The 21,302-nt window shown below is 37.6% G+C and overlaps 1 protein-coding gene across 2 annotated transcripts in view; it reads left to right on the top strand.

Moving 5' to 3' along the window:
• Positions 1-21,302, top strand: part of LOC134224398 (uncharacterized) — a 201,286-nt gene that overhangs the window by 82,830 nt on the left and 97,154 nt on the right. For both annotated transcript variants that reach the window (XM_062703717.1, XM_062703715.1), the window contains exon 3: positions 7,703-7,809. In XM_062703717.1, coding sequence (XP_062559701.1) covers positions 7,703-7,809 — 107 coding nt within the window. The remainder of the gene's footprint in view (positions 1-7,702; positions 7,810-21,302) is intronic.

The following is a 21,302-nucleotide window of genomic DNA, read 5'->3' as shown; positions in this document are numbered from 1 at the left end:
TATGTACTTTTTTTAACATTGAAAAAAATTAAGATCTTAAAATTTCATAATTATATAATTTGCAAATGTTAAAATATCAATTTTGGAAATTGTATCAAATTTAGTGAAATTCAGAATTTAGAAATATAAAAATTAAAATGTTTAAGAACTTCAGGATCTATAAATTTAAAAAAGTAAATATAAAAAAAAATCTTGAACTAAAAATTGGAAGGTTTACAAATTAATAATTTCTAAAATATCAAAATATAGACGTCAAAAAAATTTGAGCTTCAAAAAATAGCATTTAGCAATTTATAAAACTTAAAAACTCAAAAATATATTAATTTTAAAATTTAAAACTTTTACATGATGAACTTATAATTATGCAATAAAAAATTACGAAAATAAAGGATATAAACAGAATTAAAAATTTAAAAGTTTATATATTTAAAAATTAAAAAAAATAAATTTATAAAAATATAGATTATAAAATTTAAAATTCCAAAAAATTAAAAATTCAAAAATCTAAAAAATTGTATAATTTGAAAAATTAAAAACTTACAAAATGAAAATTTGAAAAAATAAAGACTTAAAAAATTAAAAATTTAAATACACACCTGAAAATTTTAAAAAATTTCAGGATTTGAAAATATGAATTTCTCTATACTTTCTCTATGCTGATTTCCAGAAAAAAAAATCGTGGATGATGATTTGGGGGATGTACTAGGAGAATTTTTTTTGAGGATTTCCCAGATGAAAATTTCAAATGAATTTCTAGACAAGTTTCCAAAGAAAAAGTGGCGAGAGTTTCTTAAATTATTTCTAGAGGAATTTCTGTGGAATTCAGGTTGGGAGATATTGAGGAATTTTTGAATTACCGGAGTAATTCTTGTAGGAGCTTCCGGAGGAATTCATGGGGACTGTAAGAGAAATCTTTGAAGAGATTTCTAAAGAAATTCTTGAAAGACTTTCTTTTGGAACTTCGGGCGGAATTTTGGCAGGAATCCCTGAAGGGACTTGTGGAGGAAGTCCTGGAAGAATTTCTGGAGGAACTTCTGTAAGAATCCCTGGAGGAGGTATTCGACTTATCACTGATGGAACTTCCAGAAGGACTATTGGGGAAACTCTTGAATGAATTCATGGAGGAACTGCCGGAGGTATTCTTGGACGATCTTCCTGAAGAACTTCCTGAAGTACTATAGGAAGAACCTCCCGAGGAATTTTCGGATAAATTCTTGGAGGCACTTTCGAAAGTATTCCTAAAAGAACATCCCGATAAATTCGTGTAGGCCCTTCTTGCGGAATTTCCGGATGAATTTTTACAGGAGTTTCTGGACTTCCGGAGAAATTCCTGGAGGAACTTCCGGAGGAATTCCTGGAGGAACTTCCGAAGGAATTTCTGGAGGAAGCAGAAATTCCTGGAGGAACTTTTGCAGGCATTCCTTGAGAAACTTTCACAAGAATTCATTGAGGAACTTCCTCAGGAATTCCTGGAGTATCTTCCGGAGAAATTTTCTGAAGGAGCTTCCAGAGGGACTCATGGAGGGACTTCCGTAGGAACATCCTCAAAAAAAAAACCTGGAGAAACTTCCCGAGCAATTCCTGAAGGATCTTCCGCAGGAATTCCTGGAGTAACTTCGGAAGGAATTATTGGAGAAACTCCTGCAGGAGTTCCTGGAAGAAGTGCCGCAGGAAGTCTTGGAGGAACTTCCTCAGTAATTTCTGGAAGAACTTCCGCAGAAATCTCTGCCGGACTTCCGGAGGTATTCATGTAGGAACTTCTGAAGCAAATCCCAGAGAAACTTCTACAAGAATACATGTATGTTCTTCCGCTAGAACTCTTGGAGGATCTTCCGAAGGAACTTCTGAAGGAACTCCTGGAGGAAATTCTGGAGGAATTCCTAGAGGAACTTTCTGAAAAGTTCTTGAGCGATCTTGCAAAGCAATTCCTGGAAGAACTTCAGCAGGAATCTTGAAGAAACTTCTGCAGTAATTTTTGGAGGAACTTTCTGAGGTTCTACCGGAGAAATTCCTGGAGGATCTTCCACTGGAACTCCTGGAGGATCTTCCACAGGACTTCCTTAAGGAACTTCCGAAGAAACTTCTGGAGGAACAGACTGAGGAATTCCTAGAAGAGCTTCCTGGAAAATTCCTGGAGGAACTTCCGGAGAAATTCCTGGAGGAGCTTCGAGAGGAAATCCTGGAGAAATTCCTGGAGGATCTTCCGTAGGACTTCTTGGAGTAACTTTCTCACGAACTGCTGGAGGATCTTCCGCAAGAATTCTTGGAGGAACTTCCGAAGGAACTCCTGCAGGAACATACGGAGGAATTCCTTGAGGAACTTCCTGAAAAATTCTGGAGCAATTCCTGTAAGAACTTCCGCAGGAATCACTGGAAGAAATTTTGCAAGAATTTCTGTAGGAACTTTCCTAGGAATTCCTCAGGAACTTTCACAAGATTTCATTGAGAAACTTACTCAGGAATTCCTGGAGGATCTTCCGGAGGTATTTTCTGGAGGAGCTTCGTGAGGGATTGTTGGAGGAACTTCCGGAGGGACTCATGGAGGAACTTCCGTAGGAACATACGGGGAAATTTCTATAGGAACATCCTCAAAAAACCTGGAGAAACTTCCCGAGCAATTAATGAAGGATTTTCCGCATGATATCCTGGAGTAACTTCGGAAGGAATTATAGGAAGAACTCCTGCAGGAGTTTCTGGAAGAAGTACCGTAGGAATTCTTGGAGGAACTTCCACAGTCAGTTCTGGAAGAACTTCCACAGAATTCTCTGGAAGACTTCCGGAGGTATTCTGAAGCAAATCCCAGAGGAACTTCTACAAGAATACCTGTATGATCTTCCGCTGGAACTCCTGAAAGATCTCCCGAAGGAACTTCTGAAGGAACTCCTGGAGGAACTTCTGGAGGAATTCCTAAAGAAACTTCCTGAAAAGTCCCTGAGCGATCTTCCAGAGCAATCCCTAGAAGAACTTCAGCAGGAATCCTGGAGGAACTTCCGCAAAAATTTTTGGAGGAACTTTCTGACGAATTCTTTGAGGATCTACCGGAGAAATTCCTGGAGGATCTTCCACTAGAACTCCTGGAGGATCTTCCACAGGATTTCCTTGAGGAACTTCCGAAGGAACTTCTTTAGGAACAGACTGAGGAATTCCTAGAGGAGCTTCCTGGAAAATTCCTGAGCGAGCTTCCGGAGAAATTCCTGGAGGAACTTCGAGAGGAGATCCTGAAGAAATTTCGGGAACAATTCCTGGAGGATCTTTCGTAGGAATTCTTGGAGTTACTTCCGCACGAACTCTTGGAGGATCCAGGAATTCCTGGAGGAACTTCCAAAATAACTCCTGCAGGAACATACGAAGGAATTCCTTGAGGAACTTCCTGAAAAATTCCTTAGCGAATTTCCGGAGCAATTCCTGGAAGAACATCCGCAGGAATCACTGAACGAAATTTTGCAAGAATTTCTAGAGAAACTTTCACAGGAATTCCTGGAGGAACTTCCGAAGGAACTTCTGCAGAAATTCCCCAGTGAATTTCCGTAGCAACTCCTGCAAGAACTTCCACAGGAATCACTGAAGGAAATTCCGCAGGATTTTCTGGAGGAACTTTCACAGGAATTTTTCAGGGAACATCCGCAGGAACTTGCCACAGAAATTTCTGGAGGAACTTCTTTGAGGATCTATCGGAGAAATTCCTGGAGGAACTTCCGGAGGAATTCCTGGAGGAACTTCCGGAGGAATTGCTGGAGGAACTTCCGGAAGAATTCTTGGAGGAACTTCTGGAGGATTTCCTGAAGGATTTTCCGGAAGAATTCCTGGAGGAACTTCCGGAGAAACTCCTGGTTGAACTTTCAGAGGAATTCCTGGAGGAACTTCCGGAAAAATTCCTGGAGGAACTTCCGGAAAAATTCCTGAAGGAACTTCCGGAAGAATTCTTGAAGGAACTTCCGGATGAATTCCTGGAGGAGCTTCTGGAGGAATTTCTGGAAAATCTTCTGGAGGAATTCCTTGAGGAACTTCTGGAGGAATTCCTGGGGGAGCTTCCGGAGAAATTCCTGGAGGAACTTTCGGAGGAATTTCTGGAGCAACTTCCGGAGGAATTCCTTGAGAAACTTCCGAAATAATTCCTGGAGGAGCTTCCGGAGGATATCCTGGAGAAACTTCCGGAGAGATTCTTTGAGGAACTTCCAGAGGAATTTTTGGAGTAACATACGGAGGAATTTCATGAGGAACTTCCGGAGAAATTTCTGAAGGTAAAGGTGAAGGTTTACAGAAATTCTTGAAGGAGCTCCGAGGGAATTCTTGAAGGAAATTCTGAAGGAATTGTTATTGCGAAGGATGATACTTCGGAAGAATTGATGGAAAAATTTCCAGAGGAATGCTTTGGGGAATTTCCAATTGAATCCGTGGAGGTAATTCCAAAGGAATGTCTGGAGGAATTTCCAGACAAATTTCTTGAGGTGCGACTGGAGGATCTTCAGAGGAAATTCTTCCGAGAAAAAACTTCACAACAAATTCTCCCGCCTCTATTGCCGATAATCAACAGCGTGACACTGCCACGTCACCGCCGATAAAATATATTATATATAATTAAATATATTGAATATAAAAATTAAAAATTAACAATTCAAAGTTAAAAATAAAAAATAAAAAATAAAAATTAAAACTAAAAATAAAAAATGAAAAATTAGAAACAATCAACAATCAAAAGTTAAAAATTAAAAATTAAAAAACCAATAAATTAAAAAATTGAAAATTAAAAAATTAAAACGTGAAAGTTGAAAATTGAATATTGAAAATTCAAAATTTAAAATAACGGAAAAATTAAGCGAAAGTAAAAAATAAATAAAAAATTAAAGAAATGATTAAAAATTTAGTATTTGTGGATACAATAAAAAGTTATTTGTGGATACGATGAAAAGCGTCTTGAATAAATAAAATTTGGAATTGTTGTATCTGAAAATGTATTTTTGTACATGAAAGAAAAAATCCGAATACCCCTAACCCCGCTGCCGAAAGTGGGATTCATCCTGACCTGTTTTTACGTCATTATATCAGTTACATCAAAAATATTACGTGGAAAATTAATTACACTGCTTCAATTTGAAAACGAAATATCGAGTACGTCAACTTTTTGTTACGTCAATCAGATGTAATAAAACATAATATTTACGACGGCGATGATGTGCATCGAATCTGATGTGATATTACTTTTTATTTTTTACTGTGTGTACCATATCACGATCCATACTAGCGTACTATGACCTGCAAACAACACCTAGCGAACAAATAGGAAGACGGGACGGGGCCATTATAAGTCCCAATTTAAAATTTTCAAAGCCAATGTGTTCAAGGCCTAAGTTCAGGCTTGTAAAATGTCATCTGCATGTCATTTGACTAATTTGTTCATAACTTTCTTCAGAAGCCAAATTTATACCATAATTTTAGATGTACTCATAACGCTTGAGTAGGGCTATATTTTTGTCCAAGGGTACATTGCTTTAAATATAACATCTGAGGCTTGAGAGTGAAAACTCTACAAAATGTCACGTGTCATTTGACATAATGTCATTTGAATGACATTTTGCCTCCCACGCCTCAGATTACATATTTACAGCAATGTCTTGTTAGACAAAGTTGTAGCCACATTTAAGCGCTATAAGTTCGCCATACTTGATAGTTGATAGCTAACTACAGAAAAAAGTTCTGGGAAAATTATAAAAACGAATGCAAATGACATTTTACAACACTGCTAAGTTATTGGTCACCGGCATAAAAAAAATCTTTCAAGTCCCCAGTAGGTACCAACATATAAAATTTTCTAAGTCCCCCAATAGGTTTTTTTTTACGTCTTTTTTTTTAAATAGCGCGTTTTTTTACGTCGTTTTTTTTTAAATAACGCGTTTTTTTTAAATAACGCGTTTTTTTTTACGTCGGTACCGCGTAAAAATATCCGCGTAAAAAAAAACCGCGCAAAAAAAACCGCGTAAAAAAAACTTCAGTGTACTTATGTTTCTACTGTTTGAACCACCTGAAACGATTTTTTTTCTAAATACCGCATATGCTTACTTATTTGACCCGGCTCGTAAAAACTTTTGAAGCACTTTTCTATTTGGCGCCACTTTTACTTTGGTTGTGTCAAATTGTGTTGTGTTGGCTATCCTATCTGTTGATCGGCTCTACATTCGATCGCACACAAATATTAGACTCTTGTTTTAAGAAACAAAATTTACACATTCTCGAAACATGTCACATTGTAAACACACAATTTGGAAATTGTCTCGACTGCTCTGGGCATAAAAGTATCATCGTGTTAGCCTCATGATACATGAATGCAAAAATGGTAACTCGGCTTAGAAACCTTGCAGTTAATAACTGTGGAAGTACTTAATGAACACTAAGCTGCGCGGCGGCTCTGTCCCAGTGTGGGTATGTAATGCCAATAAAAAGAAGAAGAAGAAGAACCGTAGATAAACGCATGTCAAGACCTACGATTTTCTTGTTTTGGCTTGCTCTAACATTGCAACGATTTAGGTTTTTGTTTCCAGCACTCCATGGTTTATCAGAAATTGTGAAATGAACCAGAGAGTGATTTAGCTCTCCCATTTCAATGTGCACTTTTCAAGATCTTATTTGTTACAGGATCATTGATGGCACCGGCTATGCTTAGACTTCAAAGTCATATCGATTTTTAACAAAAAGCATTAAAAAATCGTTGGCAAATGCAAATTTAATTTGTAGTGCAACAATTAACAAATATAGGTAGCTGCTGCCAACGCAAAATTGAAATGAATGAATGAAAGGAATGAAAAAAATGAATGGTCATGGCTGTTGTCAAAGCAGAGGCAGCTCTTAGGGATAATCTCATTGTACTATGGACACTGAACGGTGCGTGGGTGCGTGTGGAGGCGCATGGTATATTGTAGGTTAGCGCCGCAAGGGTGCTATTTGGACACTTTTTTACTTAGGCTCAGTTATGTAACATTCATCTCAGCCACGATAAATATGATGGAATACTCGATAGGTGTTTTGCCGTTAAGGGCGTTAGGGCATACTCCCCCATATTTGCAAACTTTTCATTGATTTAATTTGTACTCAGCAAGGCATCCTGAAATTGAAATTTATGAAAATATACAACCCAATGGAGCGTACATTCAAGCCGGAGGCAACTTTCATACATCCGAGTACCATAACATGAAACATGTTGATGTTGCTCTCCTGCATCGTACGTAGGTATATTTTCGAGAGCATTATCAATCAACCGTTAAACCATGCTTCTGGTTGGCGATTTATCGTATTCACTGGTGCGAAACTGATTCCTTTGGTAGAGGAAAACGCGAGACCGACACGATGAAGGCACGTTATGGTGTCTGTGGATGCAACAAGCTCTCAACCAATGGAAGTCATCATTAGGAGCTTCCGTTTGCGGATTTAGCAATCGATTGATGCTCATAGTCGAATGGCTCAATCAATGGAATTGGAATGGATGAATAATTTTCAATGCTAATTGGAGAACTAGAACAATAAAGCAATTCTATTTAATATGTATTGTTTTCAATGTATGAATGGATAAGCAAAAGTGAAGTTTGTGAGGAGCGAATATATTGTGTTAGAAGAATTTATTTGACGTAAAACAAGAATGGATAATTTGTTGTTTTGCCATACAAGCACCTAACGCACAAAACTCTTTCTCGTCTCGATTTCCATTTCACAGGATCCCCTTCGATGATACACGAGAAGAAGAAAATGCTGGACATCACCCGGGATAAACCGATCAAAATTGCCGTTCGAGTTCAGGTGCCAGTACGGGACCATCCCAAGGTGAGTGTGTCGAGTTTCGTTTCCTTCCGCTTAGTTGCCGTTCTTTGACGGGTATCGTCATGAGCCCACCAACCATCCATCATCGATCATGCTCAACTAACAGGTCGGAAAAATAATGGTGATGAAATTTTTTCTCACATCCTCATGCTTTGTATCGAAACGTTGGCACCAGTTCGGGCCAAAAGAAAAAAGTTGGTCCATTGCAGTATGGTGAGAGGAACCGGTCGAAGAATGGGCCTTCATTTGTTTGATCTTTGCTCAATCGTTGATTCTCCTAAAACAAACCTGACCCCAGTGTTAACGAATTGAAATTGCGATGGTATGTGGCTTTTTGTAGCTGTAAAGAAATGATGGATGAGTATGAATGATGTTTTGAAAGCTTTTTGCCTTTCTCGAACACCAAGCAGTACCGACAGATGACTGCGAAACGATCTTGTGATAGAAGATGTATTGGACGATTCAGCTCAGTTGTACCTTGTAATGAGACTCATAAATGTTTTAATTCATTAGTGGAACTTAGAAGCTTTGATCTCACTGTTCTGGATTTTGGTAGCTTTATTTATAATTTAAAAACTTTTTGTTTGGCAATGTTTCACGAACAAATTATTTGTTTTATTATATAGGGTGGGTGTACCAATTGTCGCCATACATAAGAACAACATTTTTTTAAAAAATAAGTAAAAGGCATATGGGTGAACTTTATATATCAAGAGAAATGTTTTACTTCCTGCTTCTTAGAACTGCTGTGAAAACCACAATAAAATTTGTTATTATCCTCAAAATTGATTAATCCATAATAGGAACGCATGCACCAGTTGTGGCACTATTCTTAATTTTGGTTCCTTATTTGGCAAATCCCATTGTTTTCTTATGGGATTGGCCAAATAGGGACCACTAGTGCGACAACTGGTGCAAAGGACGTCAAAAATTAAGCAAAATCATTTTTTACAATTATGCTTTGCTTGTTTTGGAGGAGATCAAAGGTGTTATCGTATCATATGAATATGCTTTATCGATATGAACTTGGTTTTCGGTGATTTGATTGGCCATTTGGCATATAAAGCACTAGTGCGACAACTGGTGCTATAGCCACAACTGGTACATCTAGCCTAGTTGAGTTCCGTTTCACAGTCAAAAACCATAAGTACGATTTAAGCTATAATTCACGATTCACAATTATTATTCATTGACCCAATGAAATAAAATTAAATGTAAGCTGTAATAGCTTCGATACTCTCCTATATAGGCGGTGACAAATTTGTTTATTTTTTCGAACCAAAAATACACATTCGATTTGAAAATGTTAAAAGCTTCTATAAACCTGTCGATAAATGAATGGGTTACATAAAATGTGAATTGTATCTTGGAAACAAAAACAAGAATTTTATTAACGATGTTATCAAATTTGAACCAATAAAGATGCATGAAGTTGAAAAACCAAAAATATGCTTGTAGGAACTCATAAACTTCGCATTCAAGCATCGCTTATGATACCAACTTTTTGCTCATATCAACACACATACATCCATATTCCATAACCGAAGTTCCTGCACGTTTTGCCGTCAGCGGCAAATTGGATGCCAAACGTGGCATCTATGCATGTTTTCCCCCTCCACATTCTATGGCACCGTAGAATGTTGCTGGTCGCCGTGTCCTCGGGCCCCTCCACCGTTTTGGTTGATGGGAGTTCTACTTGAGCTTAATCGCAATCGATGAGCAGACACCGGATGTTGATATTGATTCTCGCTTCAGTTCGGAGATGCCTTTCCGCAATTTGACTTTTAACTGCTGTGCCATCCGGACCAGGATGCTAGGGGACGGATGGATGGTGGGATGAGAGAAATAAACTTTGATAAAAGTCATTCATCAGATGAACGTACGAAACGTGCAAACATTTATCAGGATGCCATCATCGCACCGCAAATAAATGCTATCCGATCCGACGGGATGTTGAAAAGTCACGAAACCCGACGACAACTTCCGGATAGAATAAAACAAAATGCCAAAAAAAGCTGCGGATGATGGTTTTAAAATACTGGTTAGGTTAGCATCCAAACACGTAAAATAACACGGTTGAAATTTCACGTTTTGCCGCGGGTGTGTGTAATGGATACAGCCGTAAACCGTGTTTAGATACGAGAGGGATAATATGTTTTGATATCATGGCAGGTTAGTTGTGGAAGTATAATTTGAAAACTTTTGCTTTCTCTTTGTTATACCAACATGAACTCGATGTACTCGAGGAGCAGATTAAAACGACAAGGCTCAAAAGCGGTGGTATTTTAAATACTGTGAACTTCATTCATTTATTTAGCTTAGGTACATCTAAACAGATAACACAGAATCAACAATTATAGTCGCCACAATACACGGTTGGAGGCCGCTTTTCTCCATCCTCGATTGCGCCCCACGCTCGCCAAGTCGTTCTATATATCTGGTCAGCCCACCTCGCTCGCTGCGCTCCATGCTTTGTTGTACTTACCGGGTTGGAAGTGAATACCATCTTTGCAGGGTTTTTGTCCGACATTCCTGCAATATACCCTGCCCATCGTACCCTTCCGGCTTTAGCTACCTTTTGAATATTTAGTTTGTTAGAGAGTTAGACGAACGCCATGCACACCGCCAAAGATGGTCCTGAGCACCCGTCTCTTAAACATCTCGAGTACTTGCAAGTCACCCTCGAGCATGGTACAAGTTTCATGTCCGTAGAGGGCTATCGATCTTATGAGAGTTTTGTACATGACACATTTTGTGTGGGTGTGAATCTGTTTTGACCGCAACTTCTTCTGGAGCCCGTAGTAGACTCAACTTCCACAGATGATGCCGTTAGCAAGGATCCAAGGTAGACAAATTCTTCGACTACTTCACCACCAGTACAAATTTTGTTGCTCCACGTTTCAGGCGGGTGTACAGTTCTTGTGCGTCCGACAATGTTCATGTCATCCGCGAAACTAAATTGACTGGATCTGTTGAAAATCATACCCCGGCTGTTACAACCGACTCTCCGCATGACACCATATGGCGCATTGTTGGACAACAAGCACGAAAGTCCATCACCTTGTCTTAGTCCTCGGCGGGATTCAAGCAAACTGGAATGTTCGCTCGAAATCTTCACACAGCTTTTCACACCTTTCATCCCTGCGTTGATCAGCCTGGTAAGCTTGTCATTTGGGGAAAACCACCCACCAGCATGAGACAAAATCATGAATTACAGTTAATCAAACATGCATGAGAAAATATTGGCCTGCAGCAGAACAGCCTGTACAGATTCACGGCTCAGCATCAAAATTCTTTCTACGACTCTACTCCACGACATCACCAGTTGTAAAAAAGATATGTTGAAATTTTACATGCAATTCCCATTTTTTTTCCCCCAATATACTTAAAACTATGTTGTACTTATCTCTAGTGTTGTAAATATGTAAAAGTGTAAAAGTGTGTCCCTTCGGCGAGGTCCTCGACATCCAGATGCAATCTCCAGCTCCCACCGTCTTGTCCACAAAGTTCGTCGCACTATAGTGCTGGGCGACTACACAGGGCACTAATTGTTGTTGGATACCGCTTTCCCGCGTCGACACATTCGGTAGCATGCACAAGGCCTAGGAGTATCGAAGGAGAATTTAGGCCATATCCTAATCACCAGTATTTTCACTGCCCACCGATCTCAATAGCACTTCCTACTCACTCCATCCGTATACAATGTTCCTTTAACTATTTTTTTGACGACACTCGAAATTACACAATGCTATTAACACGCACTCGAGTTTTAACTTTGTCGCGCTCTACTAGGTGTTGTACGTAGCGATAGTTATTTGGAACTGACCACTGGGTCGATGGTACTTGGAGACATCGTCTGGTAGTTAGCAAGTAAGGTGAAATTCACCACTTGACGATCGGTAGTATGATCGTGATATGAGTGGTATCAATTGGTCGTTTTGTGCCGCGTGCTCCTCGGTGCAGGTGAGTTCTTTATGTCTCGACTCTTCGGTTAGTCGACAGCTGGTCAAATTGGTGAGACTGGCTTTCGGCTGTTCTGTTGAGATCGCACGGTAAGGCCTTAGTGGTGCAGGCAGAGTATTGCTTCTTGGACATTGCATGGCATACGATCCAATATCGTTTAGCGACAATCTATTTTCGACGATGGGTTCTGTGGTTCTGTTGATGTAGTATCTATATACATAAAAATGAATTTCTGTCTGTCTGAACCTTATAGACTCCGAAACTACTGAACCAATCGGCGTGAAAATTTGTATGCAGAGGTTTTTGGGGCTGGGAAAGGTTCTTAAGATGGTTCGAAACCCCTCCCTCCTTTGGAAAGGGGGGCTCCCATACAAATGAAACAAAAATTACTGCATAACTCGAAAACTAAGCAGAGCATAAATCAATTTGAGGCGAAACGAAGTTCGTCGGGTCTGCTAGTTATGCATACAAAGAGAAGTGAACCCCAACACTACTTTAATATTCTGGTGGAATAGCAATCATTCCAAGGCATTCGAACAAAACTCTGTCGCATGCCATCCTTGTGCAGGTGACAAGCTTTCCAAGAAAGCTGTTCTCGTCTTTTATTTTATTACATAATATGGAATTGTAACCGGGATGCGTGCCTTCTAGTCATAAGGAGGCTCCAGTCGAGCGCTTCCTGCCAGCGACTAACAGTCACCTCGGTCCTGTATTTCAAATAGGAGGAAGGGCTTCCGATCTCTAATTGCAGGCAAATACTCATCCGTTTCGAATTCTTCGCTTCCTCGACCTTCAACCAATCGCAGAGTTCAACGTTTACGATTACGGGAACATGTCAGTCATCTTCCGGAATGGGGTCGTCACCGGGATACGCGTCTACCAGCCGCAAAGATGTCTCTCCTGCCTGGGCTAAAATGCTCAAGGATTGAGGACTAAATTAGACGACATTTTCCTTGCTTTGATCGACAGTAATTACGACGTGATCATTCAAACGAAAACTGGTTTAGATGGGAGTATCTATTCACATGTGTTTGGTACTTTCTTCAACGTCTATCGGAGAGATCGGAGTCAACTGAATAGTGACAAGCATTGTTTTGGTGGTATCAGTACACCAGAGCTGTAGCAGAACGACATTGTAGTTCTCGCATTGTTGCGTTTAGTGGGAGTAGGCTCAAACAGGTGTGTGTTGCTGCCTACATTGGTGGTACTCGTTTCCAGTTTTGTGCAATCTATGTTCCTCCGAATAAAATCCGAAATGCTGACTTGATGGGTGAACACATCTCTACCATATGTGAGCTTTGCGAAAGTGAGTCTGATAATAACATCGTTTTCATGTGTGGTGATTACAATCTACCTCGAATTGCTTGATTTGTTGATGAGAACGGAATCCGTCCTGACAATTCATCTTCTATGACTCCAGCAGGGCCCTCCTTAGCCGGTAAAATGCGCGGCTATAAAGCAAGACCATGCTGAAGGTGGCTGGGCTCGATCTCCGGTACCGGTCTAGACAATTTTTGGATTAGAAATTGTCTCGATATCATCGTGCTAGCCTAATGATATACGAATGCAGAAATGGTAACTTGGCTTGGAAACCTGGCGGTTAATAACTGTGGAAGTACTAATTGAACACTATGCTGCGAGGCGGCAATGTCCCAGTGGGGGATGTAATGCCAATGACGAAGAAGCATCGAATGCTTTGCTAGATGGAATGGACTGACGTGTAAATGCTGCACTGTATAATAGTCATGTTCTAAGAGTGAGACGCCTCCATTTTCACACCTCATTTCTCACTTTTCAAATGACCTTTTCGGCCCATTGCATTGGTTTGTTCGACCTAGGATTATAAGACAAAAGGTTACAGGTCAAAATGTTGAAGGGCAAAATTTCGAAAAGAAAATTATTTTGAGCTTTTTAGTGGAATGTCTTCACTTGTCATAAAACGAGTTTGTACAATCCCATTTAATTCCACCACTTAATTGTACCTTGACAGATACGTATTTCGACCTCAACAGTAAGGTCGTCTTCAGTGTCTCGTACTTGACTTACTTAGTCGAGTCAAGTACGAGACACTGAAGACGACCTTACTGTTGAGATCGACATACGTATCTGTCAAAGTACAATTAAGTGGAGGAATTAAATGGGATTGTACAAACTCGTCTTATGACAAGTGAAGACATTCCACTGAAAAGCTCAACATAATTTTCTTAAAAAATCTGAGTCAAAAGGTCAAAGGGCCAAAAGGTTGATAGAAAAAATCTGAGTCAAAAGGTCGAAGGACAAAAGGTTGAAGGTCAAAAAGTCAAAAGGACAAAAGGTCGAAGTATTCGGTGTTGTATACCTAATTTAAAAAAAAAACCCAGATTAATCCACCTACAGTGAGATTTTGACAGTTCCTTAGTTATAAGAAAATATTTCCAGACTCCAGTATTTAAAACGAGATTAAACTACTCAGCTTCCCTCGGCGGTTTATCGTAAAAGTGACAAAATAATTGCCTACCCAAAGGCGGATTTCATGGGTTAAGTGACAACACAACGAATGATAACGCTCTATACGTCATGCTGCATATCTACAAGGCGCTCGTCGGATTGAATAGCTATTAGATAGATTGAATAATAATAATAAAAGATAATAGATTGAATAGTTAGTAACTATCGTAACGCTGGGTAGCATATGCTTATACTCGTAATTTCCAGAGTACTCGATATTAGTTAATCCATAACTAACTAAATCAGTCATTGATCTGAGCGAAACTCTATAGCGTTCAATAATAACATATGCTTCGCCTTATGGATGCCTAATTTTGTAAAACCAATCTTGTTCAATACAGTGAACGTTCGCTTAGGGGCCGTCCAGAAACCACGTGGTCATATAGGGGGGGAGGGGGGGTTTGGAAAATGACCACGATAAGCCACATGGGGGGAGGGGGGTGTTGCTCTCGAACCACGTGGTTTTTTTAACACGAAAATTTTTGGTAAATAACAATAGCGGTGTAAAAATACAAATCATCAAAATTTAATGATTTAATCATTAAACGCAAAGCGCATCTTAGGGCCGATGCCCACGTAGCGTCTTTTTCAACTCAGTGTTAAATAGAATTTAGCATTAAGCATCGAGAAAACCCGGTAACGCAGCGTCGGTCGCAACGCCGATGCATATCTGAGTTATTTGGCCAACTTAGCTTTAGATCCTATTTCCATAAAAAAATAAACGAAAAAGCAGGTTGCGTTTCAGTCTCAATTTTCACCAAAAAATTGGGAAAGAAAAATGAAAAATATTTTTTTAAATTCCGCCGCATATGGTTTTGGCATCACGCCGCCGACACTTTTGCATCAGCGGACTACAGCTACAATTTTGAAAACTGTTCATGTTTTTACAATAATTCAAGAAAAATCTTCAAAAGAATGTCTTGTGGATATTTAGGAAAATCCAGTAAAAAATTTCCTGTAAAAACTTTGACCTTACTTCATACAATCCTGATAAAGTGCTAGCATTCAGAATGTTTTTGAACAATTCTCTCTGGAAAATTTTGCTTGTAAATTTTGCTACAAATTGATCATGAAAAAACAAAACATCTCCAGTGTAAATGCCGAAAAAAATTCCATGTGAATTCTGTCTGAATATTCAAAACAGTCTCGTGGGAAATACATATAATTTTCGGTGGAAAAAATGTTCATATTTTTTTTACATTCTAATGAATTTCTTCGACAAGTTCTTCCGAATCTTCACCAGAAATTCTATTTCATTTCCAAAATAAGTTTTTCGAACATTTTAGGAGGGCACTTCAAAATGTTCAGTCTCCAGTTAGCATTACGAGCAAAGGCGTAGGATTGCCAATCCGGATATGACGAGTTCGATTCTCGTTCCTGTCTAGGATGTTTTCGGGTGTCAAACATTGTCGACACCCTAGGTATAATGTATCCTTCGTACTTGCTACACAAGATATATAATCGTAAAATTGCTGGCATTTAAAACTTTCAATTTATAACTGAGGAAATGCTAATAGAATAAACTAAGTTGAAAAGCAGACCAACTTCCAGTTGGAATATGGAGCCATAGAAGAAGAAGAAGAAGACTGCTAAATTTTTCAAGAAAAAATCTTCTGAATTTTCATTAGAAATTAAATAGCCAATTCCACATGAAACACTTTGATATTACCGTTGATTTTTTGTTTTTGGATTTTCATTTTCAAACTTGGAATTTTGAAAAGAAATTTCTTACGCTCTTTGTGAATTCTATCACATTTTTTAAATTTTCCATGATTTTTTTTTATTCGAGGCATTATTTAGAATTTCCACGGAGGAGTCTATGGATTATCTTCAAAGAATAAATCTTTAGAATTCTCAAGGTTCGTGTTTTTTTTTATATCAAAGAATAAATCTTTAGAATTATCAAGGTTCGTGTTTTTTTTTAATTTGCGCCATAAATTCTTCCAAAATTTCATGGGAAATTCATTCTTCTTCGGAAAGTCATTTTGATTTCTTTGTAGGTTCAGCTAAACATTGCTTTAAATCTTTACCATGCAAAGAAACACAAGAAATTATTTAAAATTTGTAAGGAAGTTTCACATCAGAAAGTCTTTAAAATTTTGATTTAATTTTCTAAGGAATTCCTATTGGAATTGCTTCTAAAGTACAACCTTCACAAGTACTACAAAAGTGCAATTTTTTTCGTTATTTCCACTTGTAAAACATCGGAATATCCTCGGGAAATTCATTATTGGTGTTTTAGATGAACTTTTTTTTTGATTTTCTACTGGAAAATGTTAGGAATTTCCATCGGAAATATTTTGGTATACTCCAAATAATTTCTTTTGGAAATTAAAAAAACTGCTGAAAATTTCTAAAAAATTTTTTTGAAAAACGAATAAAATTTCCATTGGAAATTTAGAAGAATTTCCTTTGAAGATTCATTAAATTTGCCCAGGATTTTGAAAAAAAATCTCTAGAGATTCTGTAAAAAAAGTAAGCTGGATTTTTTTTCTAATTTATACCGGACGTTCTTCGGAATTTGCTAATTATTGGAATTTTCATCGTAAAAAAACATTTAGGATCCTTCTACGGACTCTTCTAGTTATTCAAAATTTCTACCGAATCTTTTTTAGGAACTCTGCCACAGAATTTCGAAAAAAAAAGTCGTTGAAATACTGAAGATTTTTCCGTGGAGACTCCGAAGAATTTCTTCTAAGTATTCTGAAGGGTTTCCTTGCAACTCCAGAATAATTATTCTTGAAAATTAGGAAGATTTTGGAATTTAAAATTCAGAAAAGTAATAAATGTAGGCAATTATTAAGGATTGAGAAGAATAGTTATTATGATATTGTATAATTAGGCTAAATGATCGAAAAATTTAATAATGCATCTAATTAGAACATTTAGGTGCATTTTTAAATTTTTCGATCAATAATGCACAAAATTCTAGTAGTGCGTATGAAAAAGGATATGTCATAGAGAAGTTTGCATTTAAAAAATCAACATGAAATTCTTAATAAAATGCTTTTTAAATTCATAAAAGGGTCTTAGAACTAAGAAAAAAAGTGGCAGTGTTCCAGAAAAAAACACTCCAATTCCTAAAACAATCTAGAGTAATAAATAGTGTTATAATAACGATTGAAATTGAATTCTAAAACAAATCTCAACCCTTTCAGGACTGATGGGTCATATATGCCCAGCGTTTTAGATTGTCTATTAAATCACAAAAAAGAGCTAGACCGCCATTTTCTTCAGTAAAATTGTTCATCTAGATATTGGTTTTACAGAAAAAAATATGAGAGCTCAAATTTCACTGACCCTGAAAACTCAGTTATCCGAAACTTTGAAAAGATTTCGATTCTAAGAGCATGCAAATGAAGTTGAAATTTTTGAATCATTCTGAACACTCGGATAAGATGGGTCATCCTGAACGTTAAGCCAGTGATTGCTCTCAAGTTCAGCCCACGACTTCTCGGGTGATCAGTCATGACATTTGTAATGTCCTCATCATCGGTATGTACCCAATTCGATGAAATAAGAATATGATCCTAATTTCCATTAACATGAGATCTAAGAGACAAGGTATCCAAAATTATCTTGAGTCAACATCAAGCTGCACAATGACTATGCCTTTTTTGTAGGGCCTTAGAAGCACTGGGTTCACGGACTTGAATGATTAAGTAGTTCAAACATTACGACTTCCAGGACGTTTTTTAAACCTAAAAGTTTTGTATAACCTAAGTCGAGTCAAGTACGAAACACTGAAGACGACCTTACTGTTGAGGTCGAAATACGTATTTGTCAAGGTACAATCAAGTGGTGAAATTAAATGGGAAGGTACAAACTCGTTTTATGACAAGTAAAGACATTCCATTAAAAAGCTCAACATAATTTTTTAAACTAAAAAGTCTGTAGTAGCTTGAACAAATAACAATTGTCATATCAACCCAATGGACCTAATGGGATATTATATCATACATCATTCATAATTTGGTTAATTGGATAAATCGAATGATCCGAACTCCAAAATGATAATTGATCTATAATACATTCATTCTTCTATGAGTCGCTTATGAAAGGACCATTGACTGAAGCATATTCGAGATATGGAATAGAAGTTCCTTGGGAAATCATTCGAAAGACATCAGAGTGACCGAGAAAATATGTTTAGTATGGCATCATTGGATTCCACGAGTCAATATCAAAATAAAATTTCAATGAAGAATTAGAAATTTTGAGAGATGAGCCAGCTCTAGATTATTTATTAGAGAAAAATAAAAATTTTCCATAATAGAATTGGAAATTGCCAATAAAGAAATCAGGGTATGAGTATTAAATAAATATAGAATTACTGCAAATAATGCAAAATTTCCATAAACAGTTGAAAATTTTCCACAAAACAATAATAAATTAGCACTTGTAAAAGCAAAAATTGCAATTATGTATTTTAAAAATCATCAATAAAGAAATTAAAAAATATAGGGATATTTTGGAAAATTTCTAAACCATTACAAATTTTTCTCGAAATTTATATAACATATTCCTCCTGATGCATCGAAGGTATGCGATTTCTAGATAACCTAATACCTGATAAACATTACAACATGATAACATCATAAAAATCTTCGAAATAATGAAAATTTATAATTTCCATGCTGGGTTTTAGTTTGATTTTGAATCAGTTGAAATTGTCCATCTTCAATCGGATTAACCATATGTTTTAGTTACATAGGGTTTTTTTTTTAATTTTGTTTGTACTTGAACAAAACCACGTGGTCAAAGGGGGGGGGGGAGGGGAGGGGTCTGTCAAATGACCACGATAAACCACATGGGGGGAGGGGGGGTTAAAAATCTTCAAAAATATGACCACGTGGTTTCTGGATGGCCCCTTATTGGGGTTCTTCTAGTTGGGGCGCTATTTAGTTGGGGGTTCTATAATTGGGGCGAAACCCAATTAAAAAGCACCGGTCACCTCGAACCGATCGGGCTGATTATTTGGCCTGGATGCACTGTCCAGAAGCACTGAACGCTACGAGAGGTCCATTTTTCGCGCACTGAAAAAAAACCGTCACCCGCCGACTGAACACCGATTCGAAAAAATTTCCGAATATCGAGCAAATCGGGCCGGTTTTCACTGTACGGTCCTGTACGGAAACCTGGTCCCTGACGCACTGGCCAAATATCACCCGCCGGACGCTAAAAAATGGCAGGTAACTTTTTTGTCGAAAATCCTCTAGAAGGCTGACTACCAGCCAAATCACCAGCCGAAACTAGGAAAACACGCGACCGAAAAGCAAAACACGTCCGAACTAGATGCTTGCTTGATTTCTATGATTTCAAATTTGTGTTTTGAAGTAAATATAAACGAATATTTTTTTTGTATTATTAGAAACCATTACGTTACGTTGTGAAGTATGTCTACGGGTATAGAATTGTTCGAATTTGCGTTACGTAATTTGTGAACGGACTCTTATTATTGTTTCATTTATTTACGCCCAAGACCGCCTTTAGACGGGGTACTTTGATATTTTTTAGTTTTTCAGATTTAAAAAAGTCTTTGATGTAAAACAATAATATAAAGTTTAATACTTGAATACTTTGTTTTTAAAATTGATTTCAAACTAGAAAACAAAATTCTTAAAAGGTGAAATTGATGAAATCGCGATTTTACATTTTCTGCCTAAAATGAGTTCAGATCGGCTTTAGAAAGCAAAATAGTTATTTTGAGCGAAAACAAAAATTTGTGTTCTAGAGGGTCAAGTGACCTCTGATGAATAGCGTCTGTGTAAAATATAAGGCATAACTCGTAAAAACAGACAATGATTAATAGAATGAAACCTCCAGCCTCTGTCTAATCGACTATTTCTTCTGTCGACCTCTTGTCTCTTTGATCTTTCGTCCTTTTTACCTTTTGCCCCAGTTATTTTTACCAACCTTCTTTTCCTTCAACCTTCTGTCATTTTTCTATCTTCTTTTCCTTCGACCTCTTGTCATTTCGACCTTTTGTCCTTCGACCTTATAACCTACGGCTTTTCGTCTTTTCGACCTTTTGTCTTTTCTACCTTTTGTTCTTCGACATTTTGTCCTTGAACCTTTCGAGTCTATGGCAATAGGTCGAAGGAACAAAGGTTGAAATGCCAAAAGGTCCAAAGGTAAAAAACTCGAACGGGACAAAAGGTCGGAAGGGACAGAAGGTCGAAAAGACAAAAGGTCGAAAGGTACAAAAACTCGAACGGGACAAAAGGTCGAAAAGGATATAAGATCGATCAAGAGCATGTTGATAACAAGTTGGGTGTATTCCTAAGGAACTTGTGAAATGCATTCAACTTCAGGCAGGACTATTACCTCAAGTAACCATTAGCACTATATTACGCCAAATCGCCATATAGGGCCACTATACTGCTATTTAAAAACTTATTAGCATTAAAGTAGCACTATATGGCCTATTTGGCGAATTATGGTGTTTATTGGTTGCTTGGGTACAGCACCTTATCAATCAAAGTTCAAGAATTAGCAATTTTAAAAGAAGAAGTAATTACTATGGAACAATATTATGAATATCTAGCTAGTTCTGTTGGAGATAAGATTTTTGATTTTGGAAATGAATAAAACTTGTGTTGTGCAAGATTGATTCTCTCCGTTTCAGTTTCTTGACCTTTTCGACCTTTTGTCCATTTCGATCTTTTGTCCTTTTCGACTTTTTGTGCCTCTCGTCGTTTTGTCCTTTTTGACCATTTTCCCATTCGACATTTTGTTCTTTCGACCTTCTGTCCCTAGCCCGCTTAGCTTAGAATGTATAAAGCATTATTGAAGCGGTGGCGGAATTTGATACATGTTTAGTTTTCAAAACAAACAAAGGATTCTCGTCAGCGGCCATAAATGAAATCCCAAATTCGATGCGCTATATTTCGCCACCTTTTATATAACTAATTTAATATGAAAACATGAACTTTTTTATATCAAAAGTATTCGAGCTTTATGAATAGTGCTTGAGATTATGAACGTATATTGGTCCTGAGTTTGAAGGTATGATAAGTTGTATTTTGATTTTTTGTATTTTTTCC

This window comes from Armigeres subalbatus, chromosome 3 (genome assembly GCF_024139115.2).
Source record: "Armigeres subalbatus isolate Guangzhou_Male chromosome 3, GZ_Asu_2, whole genome shotgun sequence".
Classification (NCBI taxonomy): domain Eukaryota; kingdom Metazoa; phylum Arthropoda; class Insecta; order Diptera; family Culicidae; genus Armigeres; species Armigeres subalbatus.
The sequence above is the reverse complement of the archived record's forward strand: the minus strand, read 5'-3'. Positions and strand labels throughout refer to the sequence as shown.